General features: G+C 34.5%; 1 protein-coding gene across 2 annotated transcripts in view; it reads right to left on the reverse strand.

Moving 5' to 3' along the window:
* LOC126745904 (FERM, ARHGEF and pleckstrin domain-containing protein 1-like) overlaps window positions 1–17020 on the reverse strand; it is a 79861-nt gene that overhangs the window by 27060 nt on the left and 35781 nt on the right. Inside the window, exons 4-9 of one of the 2 annotated variants that reach the window (XM_050453946.1) lie at window positions 12368–12533; window positions 12127–12307; window positions 8908–9151; window positions 3438–3598; window positions 3307–3381; window positions 1629–1747 (exon numbers count right to left, since the gene is read on the reverse strand). In XM_050453946.1, the coding sequence (XP_050309903.1) occupies window positions 1629–1747; window positions 3307–3381; window positions 3438–3598; window positions 8908–9151; window positions 12127–12307; window positions 12368–12533 (946 nt within the window). The remainder of the gene's footprint in view (window positions 1–1628; window positions 1748–3306; window positions 3382–3437; window positions 3599–8907; window positions 9152–12126; window positions 12308–12367; window positions 12534–17020) is intronic. The other variant, XM_050453947.1, reaches the window with a different exon arrangement.

Genomic DNA, 17020 nt, shown 5'->3' on the forward strand with positions numbered 1-17020 from the left:
TTGGAACCAAAACTTAGGGAACTTGAACATCCGGATGTGTCGTTTCAACAGGATGGGGCTGCAGCTCCTCATACGGCAAGAAGAACAATGGACCTGTTAAGGGAAATGTTTCCAGGACGCGTAATCTCGTTGGGTGGCCTGCGCGTTCACCCGAACTTGCCCCATGCGACTTTTTCCTTTGGGGCTACCTGAAAGAGAAGGTTTTTCAACATCATCCCCGAACCATTGACGCATTGAAAGCAGCAATACGCCAAGAAATTACAGGAATATCGCCTCAAATTACTGCTCGAGTAATGGAAACTTTCAGAAATCAGCTTCGAATGTGTGTCGAAAGAAATGGTCGCCACTTGGACTCTGTAATTTTCAAAACTTAATAAAAACAAAATGGCAGACCATACATTTTTAGTTAATAAAAATAAAATATAAATAGCATTTACATTGGCATTTTTATTAAAAATCTGGACCCTGTATCTTCTCTTACTCATGTTCATATGTGCGATTACCTTATATAAAATAAACCCAAGAATTTTGTAATTTCTGTATTCGGTTTGATAAAGCCGCAGTTATACAGGGTTCATAAACAATAACACTTCAGCTAAAATGTGATAGCTAATAAATAGAATTTTTAAGTTTTCTACTAAAAATGTGATCAATTAATGTTAAACTGAAATATGCTTTTTATAGGAACTGATTAATATGATCAACAGGGCGAAGTTCATCATTCATAGAGAGGCCTAACGTCTACGTAATTTTTTGATTTCCTGATCAAATTGATTTATGGAAATTATATAAAGTCTATAGTTTTATCGAATTAATTATAATGCCACGACCTGATTATCATTTGGAAACAGAGACAAATACATTTGAGTATTGTCTGCATATCGAAGCTTCAGAGAACTTATACGTTAAATAGGAGTAAACCAAGTATGGACCCTTGCGAAATACCAGGCACATTAACACATTAATAGCTAGATAGATTTGTATTGTAGGAAACTTTTTGACTTCTGTCTTTAACGGATATTCTGATAGTAGTTGTACAGCACTGTTTGCTAGAGCAACCTAATGTAAAATAGCTTTATGACTTAAGGAAATAAAGTAAGTTCCTCCTTATTTCACCGATCTAAAATATCATGTCTGTTATACTCAATAGAGCTGTACTGCAACTATCCAGAGTCAAAGGGATTACTGTTTTTAAGGAAAGATATTCACTTAATTGATTGTATAGTAAAAATGTCAAATTTCTATATATGCTTTAAACACAGGCTTAATTTTTTTTACCTCTGCATTTAAAAACAAACAATTAAATGGTAATCACGAAAATCGACGTTAAAAGTTCCCTTTTAGTCACTATTGATTGAAATAATATAGCCTATAAGGGGGGCTGTAGAGTTAGTTCTTCTCGTAAGGAAATTTTAAGCTTGAATAGTTTTAATCCGTCAAAAAAATCAAATATGAACTTAGTATCCGCGCTTTCTTTTAGTTGTCAAATGTGTATAACTATGTCCCAACACTTTGAAAAGCAAAAAAGCATTTTACCCTGGAACTTCCCTAAACAAACAAACGAGAACTCTAAACTATTAAAAACAAAATTTAAAAAAAAAATAAAAAAATGGGGTTAAGGTACATACCACTCAAACTGCTGTCAGCCAAGGGAAGGAGGGGATGGGCGCTAATGCTGTTCCCGACCGCACTCGCGTGCATGTTGGAGGCGCTTGAGTGCGCACTCGAGTGCCTGAACGAGTGAGACCTGGGCAAAGGAACGAGGAAAGTCAGTGTTTGTTTTTTTTTTAAATCGTCTCTTTCGTGGTAAAAGAAGCTTACATAGATAGACACCGTAAACACTAAGCACATATATGTATCTAAAAGAAAAATAAGCTTGCCAGCGTCAGCTTTATATAGTGCCAACACCGAACATATAGAACAGCGAAACTCTTTTAGTGGACGTTTTTAACCCTTTGAATTTACCGATTTTTTTTTAAATGTGTCCCCGTTACTTTTGTTAAATAAAGTTTGCATTAAAATGATCCGAGTCTGTTACGTTTGGAGTTTAATTAATTTAATAACAAGCGGAGCAGATCAATGAAGAGAGAAAAGGTGCCACTAGTTATTATTTATTGATTTATGGTCCAACACCAAAATCCCAATACAAAAGACAATTATTATGAATAATATGGTAACAAAAAAAATACAACTCAATTAACAAACTTAAATAAATTAAGCATATAACAAGAGTAAATTATGACTGAGTGGTCAGCTTTTCTTAATTAAGGAAATGTTCAGAACCTCAGGAATCGATCCTTTATGATCAAAGTTAATCGTGGAGATGTTTCTGCAGTTGCGATTTTTTTCTGATTGGATCACAGGCATTCGATTGTGTCAGTCAAGAGATTTTGCCTCGCTACTGGATTTTAAGGCATGACAGGGTGTAGTTTTGGGTTTTTTAGAAGTGAAATTTCCCTGTTTTTGAATTCTGAAAAAGCAGCGGCAAAGATGTTTTCGAAAAGTTGATATAGTTTGGATTGATGAAATGTTGGACTAAGTTTGAATAGAATCAAAATGCACCTGGCATTTTGATACTAGTATCAACGAAATTATACTCTGCGTTAATTAAACTGAGTTGTCTCTAGTACCGAAACTAAAGGCCCTTTAATAATGCAACTCCATTACAGGTGCACTCAAGAATGAAAATCAAGCATTAAATGACGCAACTTTACACCATTTTACGATTTACTGATCATTTTAATGCATCCCTAAAACTGAACGTTTTCAATTATTTCAAAAGCGTACTTACGTAAGTCAGAGAATATAAAATAGCCCGCAAGTTATATTATGACAAACGTTATTCTATGCAATGAATTTAAACGCGTAAAACGTTTTTCAAAGACATATTACTCCGTCGCTTGTTTATTATGCTAAAACCAGAGGGATACTTTTTTTCTATGCAATAAACAAATGGCGGAAAGTATGATTTGAAAACGCCTCGCCCTTCCTCCTTCCCTTGACACGTCTCACTAGAATACTAATTTAAGAAATGTATAAGAAAACAGCATTTGAAAAATGCTTGCGTGTATTCAAAAGGCTAAAAACAAACATGCTCCACACGTCACAAAGAAAAAAAACTACGAATTTTTTTTTTATGGTTTAATTGGCGCTTTAATTGGTGTTCTTGGGATTGTTGAAGCGTAAAGCTGATAAGCGAACTGCTGATATTTCGTGCATTTTTAAAGACAACAAAAGGTTAAGTCTCCTTTCCTTATCATATGTACAATTACTTATATTTAGTGCCAAAAATGACATGCGACATACCTTTGGAACGTCTGCCGTTTCACGTAGTTGTCCCGTACAAACTCCACCACCTGTTTTTGAGTTTTACCGCTATACCTTTAAAAGTTATAACACGATTTATTGCATTGTTGTTGCTTTTAAAGTTTCCTTACCTAAACGAGCTACCCCTCGATAGCACCCTTGTTTTATGTCTGGATACGTTTTTTACCGCGGAACACCTAAAGAACCCGTGGTTTTCCACGCATTTCTTCCAAAAGTTTTTGCACTCGTTTCTTCCTTCGAAGAAAAACTCCACGGTATCTTTGTAGAAACCCTGCAAAACGACTTTTATTCAATGACGAACAACTAGGAATAAACAGAAATTTATGGTTTTTTTTTTAAACTTACATATAAAAGAATTTAGTTGCTTATTTGGTTATTAGGCATCTACCCAAGTGGCTTTAAAATTGAGTAGAGATGATTTAAATAACCGTCCAGTATCTTTGATTCCAATAATATCGAAGGTTTTTGAGCTACTTTTAAAAAATCAACTTTATATCTATTTTGAACAAAATGAAATCCTCAAAAACTAAACAATCGACTGTTAAGGCTATACTGAATCTTCTGGAGTATGTGGTTGAGGGCTTTGGAATGGGGTCCCATGTTGGGACAACTTTCTGTGACCTTTCAAAGGCCTTCGACTACATATTCCATAGGATACTTCTGAGCAAGCTTAAACTTTATGTTCTGATCCCGCCCAGTTTATCACTTCTTGAAACTTATCTTGTTGGACGTGTACATAAAACCTGTTCGGGTGGAGCTTTATTAGAAGAATGCAAAATAACTCATGGTGTGCCACAGGGTTCTATTTTGGGGCCACTCCTCTTTATTATTTACGTCGATGATATCGACAGGTCAATTGAGTCTAGGCTGCTGCTGTTTGCTGAGGACACTACTGTTCTTTGCAGGAGTACTAGTTGGTGTAGGTGAAGTCAGATTTGGGCAAGTGGTTCAGTGCAAATAGACTTAGCCTAAATGTCAACAAAACGGAGGAAGTCCTATTCTCTTTGAGAAATACAGAGGATACCAATGATGGGGTGAGATTCTTGGATGTTCACTTACTATGATATTTGATAAGCATGTGGAGTTCATTGCAAATAAATTGACAAAACAAATATTTCTTTTAAAAGGCACAGTAAATAAGGATGTTTTGTTAATGGTTTACCATGAGCTAATACAGTCTACCTGCAATTATGGTCTCTTGGCTTGGGGTCGTGCACCTCAAGCTAGGAGAACCTTTAAAATGCAGAGAAGAGCTCTTCTTACACTTCCATCACGGTATATCTTTGAATGTCTAATATATAAAAAAATAATTTACATAAATATACCCAGAGATCAGAAATTCATACTCACAGCACTCGACAAGTAGATTTCCTGGAAATGCACTTTCTAAGACTCAATAAATCTCGTATCTCAACTACTTATTATGCCCCAAGCTTTTTTAATAAACTTCCTAATAATATTAAAGCTCTAAATGTAAAACTTTTTGCTGTCTCAGCAAAAAAATTACTTGCTGATAGAGCCTTCTATAGCTTTGACGAGTATCTACAAGCTCAACTGTGAAAATGAAACAAAAATATGTTTTAGGAAGTTGAAGTTGATATTGGGGTCTCCAAAATTTTAACTGTTTGTAAATTGTGATTATTTTATTTAGTATTTGTGAAATTGTATCTTGGGTGTTATTTTTTTATTATTTTGGATAAGGATTTTAATTTGCAATGTAAAACTTTAATAATTTGTCAGTGAAATAATTTTTTAATATGTATTTATCTACTTGTTGACGATTTACTTTACTTTATTGTAATTCAAGTATTAAAGTATACTGTTCTGCACTAATTGATTTTTGAGGAACGAAACTAAAACTAAATTTAAAAAATGATTCGTGCACGACAGTATTGAAACCAAGAAGAGAATTTAATTTAAGAAAGAATTAAAAAAAGGCTTTTCAAAATGTGCAATTGTGAAATTACTTCCAGGCAGTTGAAACAATTTCTTTTAGGCAGTAAGGTATAGTTTCTTTTTAAATTTCAATTATCTGGAATAATTATAAGTTAAAAATATACCAGTCAGTTTTAAATGACTTTTTAAATATATTAATTTTTCTATATTCTAGTTTCAAATCAAAATAATCATCCATTATTCTCAGAGAGACTTAGATATATACACATCAAAAGGGTCTAAGGAACACTTAAAAAAATAATTTTTTTCGCCTTATAAATTTTTATATGTTTTTATTTAATAAAAATGGAAAGACGACATTTAACTCGAGAGGAAATGCTAAGAGCAATCGGAATGCTTGAGGCAGAAACAAGTCAAAGAGACGTTGCAAGAACTTTGGATACATCTCCCAGTGTAATTAACCGTTTGTGGACAAGATATAGAGAGACAAATGATGTTAAAGAACGGCATCAAGGCCCGTCGCGAGTTACCACACATGCCCAAGACTGTTTTATAACTTTGCAAGCTCAAAGAAATCCCACGGTAACAGCCTTTGTTTTGGTTCAGCAGCTCCCATGAGTGCATAACGTCGAGGTTGCAGATCAAACTATTAGAAACCGTTTGCATGAGAAAGGACTTCATGCCATAAGACCCCTAAGTGTTCCTCGGTTAACTTTAGGAAATCGAGGAGCAAGATTAACGTGGTGCCAAGAACGTGTTGATTGGAATCAAGAAAGATGGACCACAGTTCTTTTGACGGATGAGTCTCGATTTTCATTTTATCCTGATTCTGGTAGAATTCGTGTCTGGAGAGAGGAAGGAAATGAAAGTCGTTTGCGTCATGCCCGGGTAGTAGTAAGGCAACGTGGTGGATCACTAACGTTTTGTGGTGGCATTAGACTTGACGGAAAAACGAACCTCATTTTTGTGGAAAAAGGGCCTAAAATGACATACCCTAAACAAAAGCTTCCACAAAACTTACGAATATTTATTGATGACCATTCATTTCAAGTTCAGTGAGTTCGTTAGTTTATGCCAGTTCCCATGGAAGGCACAAAGCTTTAATTTTTTTTTCACTTTAAAATATTGATGCCAAATTTAAAAAAAAATGTGCAGTATGTCATTTCAGGCTTATACTTGGGCAAAATGACATACACCTTTTTATAGAAAATGTTGCAAATAAAAAAGGTAGAAATATTGAAAAAACCTTTATTATGAAATACAAAAATATAATGCATTGGTCACTTACGAAAAAACAAATGCCTATTCAGTTACAAAGTTCGCAAGTTAAAAAACTTAGTGCGACGGGAGACCCCTGCGCATTCTGCGTAACTCCACTTTTTTATTTTTGAAGGTGGTAGACAATGGTACAGTGAAAACATCTTGTCGGACTTGCATTGTCTTATTTATTTATTGTAACACGACGTTTCGGTTGGTAAGTATCTCCAACCGTTATCAAGTGTAAACTGATTTAATAAACACAGTTTACACTTGATAACGGTTGGAGATACTTACCAACCGAAACGTCGTGTTACAATAAATAAATAAGACAATGCAAGTCCGACAAGATGTTTCCACTTTTTTACATTTTTGACACCGCAGCCAAAGCTCGCCTGATTTCGACTGGGAATAAAGGCTGTTGCAATATATACACGCAGCATCTTCATCATCGTCTTCAACCTCAGCAAATGGATCTTGATTTTTTCTTCATCATCGGTCCACAATTTGACTTTAACCTTTTGCACGTCGCTCCAAGACTAAACGTTTCTCTTCTTCTTTCGCCTTGAGTTCTTCCATGTTAGGTGTAGATGTTAGCACAACCGTTCCCTGTCTTTTCCGATTTGTTCGTTTGAAAGATGCTGATACCTTGGGTATTGGAATGATGCTTTCCACGGAAACCCGGCTACTGTCTAGTATATTAGCTTCTTCTTCATTTGGAGTTATATAAGATGGTCCAGGTCTGTCCCTGTCGGCTTGTGATGGTGAAGGGGATGTGTTTGGATGAGGTCCTTGGTGGTCTCGTGTTTGTAATTCGGGATCATTTTGTTCAAAGACGGCGGTTGTTAATGACGCAGCGAACATCCAGTCGGGAAAAACATTGGCGTTAAACGGATGGATTCCTGTTTTTTTGAACCCACTAACGGCATTTTCCATAGTTGTACTGCGTTCATAGGCTTCAGAAAATAGCTTTCCTACTTGAAAAGGAGATACAGTGCGATCTGGACTATTTCTAAGTCACTTTGTAATCGCTTGATTATAATAGGCGGATAGAGGACCAAAAAAATGACACATCCAGGGGTTGTAATCGGTGTGTGCAGTGCGGAGGAAAGCAAATCATTACGACACCATTTTCTTTAGTCAACGTAATAACTTCCAAGTGTTTGTGGCTAACGTGACCATCAAGCAGTAAGAGGGTTTTGTTATTTTGAGATGAATGTGTAAACTTTATAAAATGTTTCGGCCACTTACAAAACAGGTCACCTGTCATCCAGCCCGATGCTTGACACAAGCCCAATGTCCCAGCTGGTGCGTCATCAATTAACTCTGGCTTCTGGCACATGTATACAAGAAAACCGGCTTTTCAGGAAAACCGCGGGAAACGGAAATATAATTTATATTATATTTTGCGACACCAGGCATGCCCCTTCATTTAACAGGGCTTCCCAAGGTAGGTAAACCCTGAAACTTGCAACCTCAATTTGCGACCAAGAACCCCGAGATATACCTCTGACTACTAATACAATATCAGGGTCAACATTGTCAAATGCCTTTCACAGATCAGGAGACACCATTGCAGTTTTTTAATAATAATGTATTTGAGTTTGAAATTCTGTTATTACTACAACAGTCACCGGAGCGGTATCACTCGAAGCCATATTGGCACCTAGGAAACACTTGTTTATGTTTATTAAGCTATGAAGTGAGTCCGTTATTAACTATTCTCGCAAATACCTTGAAAAAGATGGGAAACACTAAGATTGCATTATCATTTAAAAATAGATGGCACATTAACTATCATAGTACTTTTATGAATGTTTCACAAAGAATTAAAATAATCACATATATCCCTTGAATTCGGATCACTTAAGTCTTGCGGCTATTTGCAATTTTGTTAAAATCTGAAGTCTTTTTTGGGCTTCATTAAATTCTGTATAAAAAAAATTGATCAGCAACATTAATACCAAAAACAATTATCAACAAATTTGGTCCCATTCTCATGTATCTTAATTCATTTTAACCTTTTGACCTTGCCTGAGGCACTACATCTATAAGATGTATTGACGAAACCCCTTAATTTGTTATCCCTGATGATGGACATGTTATATGTCCGAAACATGTCGGATTAATAATTTTTAAATAAATTTAGTGGAGGACGACCGAAGTATTTCTAGTTACCCATTATTGGACACTCTTATATTCTTCCTTACAATATACGTTATTGGGACCTCATTTATGAACCATCTCTCTCAATAATTCAGCATTTTTGTTGCTATTCACCTTACAGATTCTTTAGTTGACTTATTTTTTTTTTTAAATTCATTGGACAAAATCATCATAATTATTATGTTCAACCTTCATAATTAAAAATTGTTATTTTAAGATACTGTAAAATATATAAACTAAACATTTTACGATTTTACTTACATAACCCTCGGGATGTAACTTGATTAAAAACTTTTTCCTCTTAAAGGAAATCTTCCTGATCTTCGCCCAGGAGAAGGTGTTAATTTTGGTATAGTTCTGGAACACCAGGATGCCCATGTGGGCCACTGCCAAATTCAGGCAAACGTTCTCGTGGTCTTTTGCCGGGTGCATCTTCATCCCGTACAGTTCGCATCTTCGAGCCGTTTCTAGAAGGTTCAGGTCAGCTTCTGCTGGCGATTGACCCCTGAAATACAAACACATCAGTTTCGATAATAATTTCATTATTTAATCTATATTTAAAACCAGATAGAATTGGCTTTAATTGGTATCAAAATTAAACCTATCCATCATTCATTGAATGTCAAATTTATCAAAATACTTGTAAAGGCTCCACTGCGACCTCTGACATATTATAGACGTTCTATTTATAGCAGAACATCGGATATCCTTTATATTACAAATATAGACCAAATTCTAAATTCATTTCAAAGTAAAGCAAATCGAATATATTTTCCAGGGGGGCATTTTGAAGGTGTTTCTTTTTAACCCAGCGTCATTCTTATATACAGATTGAATGTTCCTGGAATATGTGACAGAGGCCAGGAAAATACAAAAAATTAAGTTCAGCTTCCTGGAAAAGGGTGATAAAGAGCCATAGATGCCAAGAAAAATGATTGCCTGGAAGAAATCAATGGATTTATTCAAACTCTTGGACAAATTAGTTTGGATACCTGAAAAAGGGTAACAACAAGGAGCCTTGAATACCATTTTCTCTCTTTTTCTGCTATTGCTGAATCTACCTACAGTCACTTTTGTAGTGGAGGGATTGTATTATTTATGAAATATACAATCCTTCTATAGGTGTTATAGGGTGTTTTCGCATAGGCTTTCCATTTAGACAGCATTTTTGTTACCAGTTGTATAATCGAGAAATGATCCTTTTTTGTCAAATTAAAATTTTGTTCCACTTAGATTATTTACCGTACTAAGAGTGCAGTTAAGAAATTATAGTGCTGAACCAAATATAGTGTCAGGGTGTACAGGAATTTGATAAAATCTAGCACTCGTATCAAGGGATATTAAAAGTAAACATGCAACCAAGTAACGATTGATCTGATCGCTAATAACAGGGAGTAAATAATTAACTCTTCGAAATTGTAGCATATACTATAAGATTCTTTTCTTTTTAACAAAATTAATGGACCAGCTAACAATAAGGACAAATTTTCATAAGTGAAACTTCAACTGGATTAGTCGATTACAGGTGTAGATAATCCCACTTCTGATGCTTAATATTATCTTACTAAGATCACTATCCAATCTAATTGGTAACTTAGACACAAAACTACCTATCAAGATAATTAATATACTCCCTCGACAAATCTGTCCACATCTCAAGAAATAGTCAAAAATAAATAGTTTCTTTTTAGTTCTGTACTTCAATAAATTTATTACTTTATCCAGGCATCTGAGGTTATTTTCTTAAACAGGTAAGATGTTTCTTATTTTCACACATTCCAGGCATGCTCTTTGGATAACCTAACAAAATGGCTTAAAATACCTGGAAAAGGGGCAAAAACCAGAAGAACACATAAAAAATGACTTCAACTGCCTGGAATAAGTCAACAATTATTTTCAATTTTTAACAGAGAGTCAAGGAGCGTTAAATATCAAAATTCTTGGCAAAAATTAGTTTGGATACCTGAAATAGGGAACAAAAAGCCTTGAATACCAGGAAAAATGACTGCCTGAACCACACTCCTGGAATAATCTTAAAAATACAATTAAATAAACTTTTTACATCTTCCAGGCATCTGAAGCCATTTTTCCACTAATGATTATCCTGGTTAACCTAAAAAAACTCCTGGAAAAGAGACAGAGAAGCCAAGAGAACACAAGTAAGAAATTACTGTAAATTCCCGACAAAAAAAACAAAGAGCCTTGAATGGCTGGAACAGATTAGGCCAAACTATCGGAAGAATCTAAAAATACACTTAAATAAACGGATTACATCTTCCAGGCATCTGAAGCCACTTTTCCAGACGGGCGAGGTGTACAAGCATTTCAAGCAAACTCTTTGGATAACTTTAAATGAAAAGAAATGCTTAAAATTCCTGGACAGAAGAGCCATGAAAACCGACTGCCTGGAATAAACAAATCACTCACTAAGTTCCTGGAAAAAGGGACAAAAAATGTGAGGAAACCTCGACAAAAGAACACCTTTTTTTGCCCACCTCACCTGTTGATTGCATCCCTTATAAACGTGAAAAAATAAGAAGAATGAGAACATAGAAACCTGAATTGGTGGAAGAAGACAATGGGGACGACGGCAATGGCTTAAAAACCGAGGAGTGAATCCGTAAAAAAAGAAAATAATTAAAAAGTATGTTGGGCCTATTCATTGGATGCGTAAGAAGGCAAGTTTTAGGGACGTCTATCAACTGGGAAAGTTATCCAGAGACACCAAGAGAGTGGACCAACGTCCAGGTTTAGGTGAGCCAATGGCGTGCTGACAGACATATTGACAAACTGAGAATCTGTATTCATGTAAAGAATAAATATACTACTATTTTCTTGTACCAATTGACGATATTAAAGTTTTCTTTGTTGAATTGCTATGAACTATTTAAGTGCATGGCACTAATGATGATCTGATTCCTTTTATTCAAAGACTCTGTATTGAAATTGATTAACTTAAATTGAGCTACCCGACTGTGCGATGACTCACGTGTGCTTTTTATGATTCCCTATAATTTTCTTCTTTTAAATAAATGGATTATATCTCCCAGGCATCTGAAGCCACTTTTCCAGATGGGTGAGGTGTGCAAGCATATCAAGCAAACTCTTTGGATAACTTTAAATAAAAAGAAATGCTTAAAATTCCTGGACAGAGGAGCCCTGAAAACCGACTGCCTGGAATAAAAAAATCACTCACTAAGTTCCTAGAATGCCCCCTTTACCTGTTGATTGCATTCCCTATAAACGTGAAAAATCTATCAACTGGGGAGTTATCCAGAGACACCAAAAGAGTGGACCAACGCCCAGGTTTAGGTGAGTCAATGGCGTGCTGATTTATGACAAGTTTACTTAGTTGAATTGCTAGGTGTCCTCAAGTTCTATGAACTATTTAAGTGCATGAAACTAATTCATTCATTCAAAAACTTTGTATTGAAGTCGATATTTAAATTGAGCCCCCGACCCAACTGCGCGATGACTCACATGTGCTTTTTATGATTCTCCATAATTTTCTTCTCCATTTCGTGATCCTGATGAGGCACAAACTTGTAACTAGAAAGGTAGGTGTGGTCGGGATAATCCTCCGGTACGAAGTCCCCGCACTCCGCTTGCACAATGTAACTGGCCATTAAAGAAGCCGTGTTCTCGTTACATTGCATATAACCTGAAATGAATGAATTATTATTAGTAAACCTATACTATCCGAATAAAGCGAAAATCTTACCTTGCGCCAAGTCCCTTTTCACTTGTAAACAAAACAAATAACGGGTGTATTCTTCCTCGAGTTGTGCAGGGTCGGGCGTGTAAAATTTGACGCAAAAGTACAGGATGGGATCGACCAGTGACAGCCCGAGTTGACGGGAGATCGGTTTTTGAAGATCCAACCAATACTGAAATTAAACCAGTGAAGGTCAAATTAGGTCATTTTTGTCAGTAATTTGCAGTGAATCCAAACGTCATCACCAAGGCAATTTTAAAGTCAAATTAAATGTGCAGCGAGCAAAGTGCTCTAACATGGCTGATTCTTCGTTTTCTCTCATGCCTATGCTGTATTAGCTTTACATGGTTAAAAATTCCACTTTCTTCCCGTAAAACAGAAAAATGATCAAATCCTTCTGCGTGCCTGCAAATATGTATTTAATATCCGCTCTATAAATCTGTTCGGATTCAAGCGGGATACCTGACAGGCCAGATTTATATTTCAGATATCGTGGACATCAGGTTAAAAACCTGTTAAATCTCTTATCTTTATTTTGCGATCGTATATATGATATGATTATTATTCTCCGGGTTTGTGAGAGAATTTTAGACATTTATTATTAGCATCTTAATGCAAAGTGATAAGGAAAACGACATTGCGTTTCTTCATATTTGTGCAATACATATGAATGGACTCTAAATCCATGAACATAATTGCTCAACATAATCTGTGTTCTTCAAGATTCTGATTCCTCACCAGACATGTTTAGCCATATCTTGAGAACCCTTTAACATATTTTCATAATTCTTTTAAATCCGTATAAAGTGATTCCTGAGGATGGATTTGAGGGTAAAACATCATTCTGGGTCAAAAATTTCGGTAGCTAGAGTAGTTTTGGTTAAGGAACGTTTTTTTGCTCAATATCTTAGCAAAATCTCACTATTATTGAGTATATTTTCACTAATAATTGAGATAATTTAAAAAGAGCTTTAGTACAAAAAAGGGCATTTATTTCCCAATAATTTAATATATTAAAGATTCCTGTACCTCAAAAACTTTTTGAGATAGAGTCAATTTAATCCACCATGGTCCAAGACCCACCAAATATGAAGTTTTAAAACAATATGGTAATTACAAGATTTTTATGAATCAGCAGACATTTTTGGTCATATCTTGGAAACCACTTAAGATATTTTCATAATTCTTTTAAATTTATATAAAGGGATTCATGAGGATGGATTTGAGGCTAAAAATATCATTCTGGGTCAAGAATTTAAGTAGTTAGAGCAGTTTTGGTTAGGCACACTTTTTAGGCTAATTTTCTTACTTGACTTTTCAATATTCTTTGCTATAGTTTTACTAATAATTGAAATATTTTAAAAATGGTTTTAGTACAAAAAAGGGCATTTATTTCCCAATAATTTAATATATTAACGATTCGTGTACCTCAAAAACTTTTTGAGTTAGAGGCAATTTTGTTTAGCAAGGTCCAAGACCCGCCAAATTTTAGGTTTTTAGATCCGCGTTGTAATAACCAGCATTTTATTTATTAGTGGACATTTTTAGTCATAACTTGGGAACCCTTAAACATATTTTCATAATTCTTTTACATCTATATAAAGGGATTTCTGAAGATGGATCTGAGAGTAAAAACATCAATCTGGTGAGGAATTTGGGTAGTTACAGCAGTTTTGGTGGCGCATGTTTTTTTACCCAATCTCATAGCAAAATCTCATTATGCTTGGGTATATTTTCACTAATAATTAAAATATTTTTAAAGGAGAACACTAGCTTAAGACAAGGCATTTATTTCCCAATATTTTAATATATGAACGAATTCTTTGCCTCAACGACTCTTTGAGTTAGAGGCAATTTTATCCACCATGGTCCAAGACCCACCAAATATGAAGTTTTAAAACAATATGGTAATTACAAGATTTTTATGAATCAGCAGACATTTTTGTATATATCTTGGCAACCAGTTAAGATATTTTCATAATTCTTTCATATCTATATAAAGGGATTCCTGAGGATGGATTTGAGGCTACAAACATCATTCTGGGTCAAGAATTTGGGTAGTTAGACCAGTTTTGGTTAGGCAAACTTTTTTTGCTAGTTTTCGTATTGACTGACTTTTCATTATTCTTGGGCATAAATACACGATTTTTATTCTTCAGTAGACATTTTTGGTCATAACTTAGGACCCCTTTAACATATTGTCATAGTTCGGTTTAGATTCATATAAGAGGATTCCCAAGTATCGATTTGAGGGTAGAAACATCGTTCTGGATTAATAATTGGGGTAGTTAGAGCAGTTTTGGTTGCGGTATATTTTTAAAAATAATTGAAATATTTTTTAAAGAGATTTAGTTAGACCAACAAAGGGCATTCATTTCCCAATATTTTAATATACAAATGATTACTGTGCCTCAACAACTCTTCGAGTTATAGGCAATTTTGTTTAGGAAGGTCCAAGACAAATTCGAAGTTTTTAACACCAAATTGCAATTACAAGATTTTTATTTATTAACAGACATTTTTGGTCATATCTTGGCAACCACTTAAGATATTTTCATAATTATTTCAGATCTATATAAAGGGATTCCTGAGGATGGATTTGAGGGTAAAAACAACATTTTGGGTCAAGAATTTGGGTAGTTAGAGCAGTTTTGGTTAGGCACACTTTTTTTGCTGATTTTTTTACTTGACTTTTCAATATTCTTGCTATAGTTTTATTAATAATTGAAATATTTTTAAAAGAGATTTAGTCCAATAAAGGGCATTTATTTCCCAATATTTTAATATACGAATGATTTCTGTACCTCAACAACTCTTTGAGTTATAGGCAATTTTGTTTAAAAAGGTCCAAGACCCACCAAATTTGAAGTTTTTAACACCATATTGCAATTACAAGATTTTTATTTATTAGCGGACATTTTTGGCCATATCTTGGAAACCAGTTAAGATATTTTCATAATTCTTTCAGATCTATAAAAAGGGATTCCTGAGGATGGATTTGAGGGTAAAAACATCATTCTGGGTCAAGAATTTAAGTAGTTAGAGCAGTTTTGGTTAGGCACACTTTTTTTTGCTAGTTTTCGTATTGACTGACTTTTCATTATTCTTGGGCATAAATACACGATTTTTATTCAGTAGACATTTTTGGTCATAACTTAGGACCCCTTTAACATATTGTCATAGTTCGGTTTAGATTCATATAAGAGGATTCCCAAGTATCGATTTGAGGGTAGAAACATCGTTCTGGATTAATAATTGGGGTAGTTAGAGCAGTTTTGGTTGCGGTATATGTTTAAAAATAATTGAAATATTTTTTAAAGAGATTTAGTTAGACCAACAAAGGGCATTTATTTCCCAATATTTTAATATACAAATGATTACTGTGCCTCAACAACTCTTCGAGTTATAGGCAATTTTGTTTAGGAAAGTCCAAGACCCACAAAATTTGAAGTTTTTAACACCATATTGCAATTACAAGATTTTCATTTATTAGCGGACATTTTTGGCCATATCTTGGAAACCAGTTAAGATATTTTCATAATTCTTTCAGATCTATATAAGGGGATTCCTGAGGATGGATTTGAGGGTAAAAACAACATTCTGGGTCAAGAATTTGGGTAGTTAGAGCAGTTTTGGTTAGGCATGCTTTTTTTTGCTAATTTTCTTACTAGACTTTTCAATATTCTTGCTATAGTTTTACAAATAATTGAAATATTTTTAAAAGAGATTTAGTCCAACAATGGGCATTTATTTCCCAATATTTTAATATACGAATGATTACTGTGCCTCCACAACTCTTCGAGTTATAGGCAATTTTGTTTAGGAAGGTCCAAGACCCACCAAATTCGAAGTTTTTAACACCAAATTGCAATTACAAGATTTTTATTTATTAACAGACATTTTTGGTCATATCTTGGCAACCGCTTAAGATATTTTCATAATTCTTTCAGATCTATATAAAGGGATTCCTGAGGATGGATTTGAGGCTACAAACATCATTCTGGGTCAAGAATTTGGGTAGTTAGACCAGTTTTGGTTAGGCATACTTTTTTTGCTAGTTTTCGTATTGACTGACTTTTCATTATTCTTGGGCATAAATACACGATTTTTATTCTTCAGTAGACATTTTTGGTCATAACTTAGGACCCCTTTAACATATTGTCATAGTTCGGTTTAGATTCATATAAGAGGATTCCCAAGTATCGATTTGAGGGTAGAAACATCGTTCTGGATTAATAATTGGGGTAGTTAGAGCAGTTTTGGTTGCGGTATATTTTTAAAAATAATTGAAATATTTTTTAAAGAGATTTAGTTAGACCAACAAAGGGCATTCATTTCCCAATATTTTAATATACAAATGATTACTGTGCCTCAACAACTCTTCGAGTTATAGGCAATTTTGTTTAGGAAGGTCCAAGACAAATTCGAAGTTTTTAACACCAAATTGCAATTACAAGATTTTTATTTATTAGCGGACATTTTTGGCCATATCTTGGAAACCAGTTAAGATATTTTCATAATTCTTTCAGATCTATAAAAAGGGATTCCTGAGGATGGATTTGAGGGTAAAAACATCATTCTGGGTCAAGAATTTGGGTAGTTAGAGCAGTTTTGGTTAGGCACGCTTTTTAGGCTAATTTTTTTACTTGACTTTTCAAT

This window comes from Anthonomus grandis, chromosome 16, assembly GCF_022605725.1.
Source record: "Anthonomus grandis grandis chromosome 16, icAntGran1.3, whole genome shotgun sequence".
In the NCBI taxonomy this organism is placed as follows: Eukaryota; Metazoa; Arthropoda; class Insecta; order Coleoptera; family Curculionidae; genus Anthonomus; species Anthonomus grandis.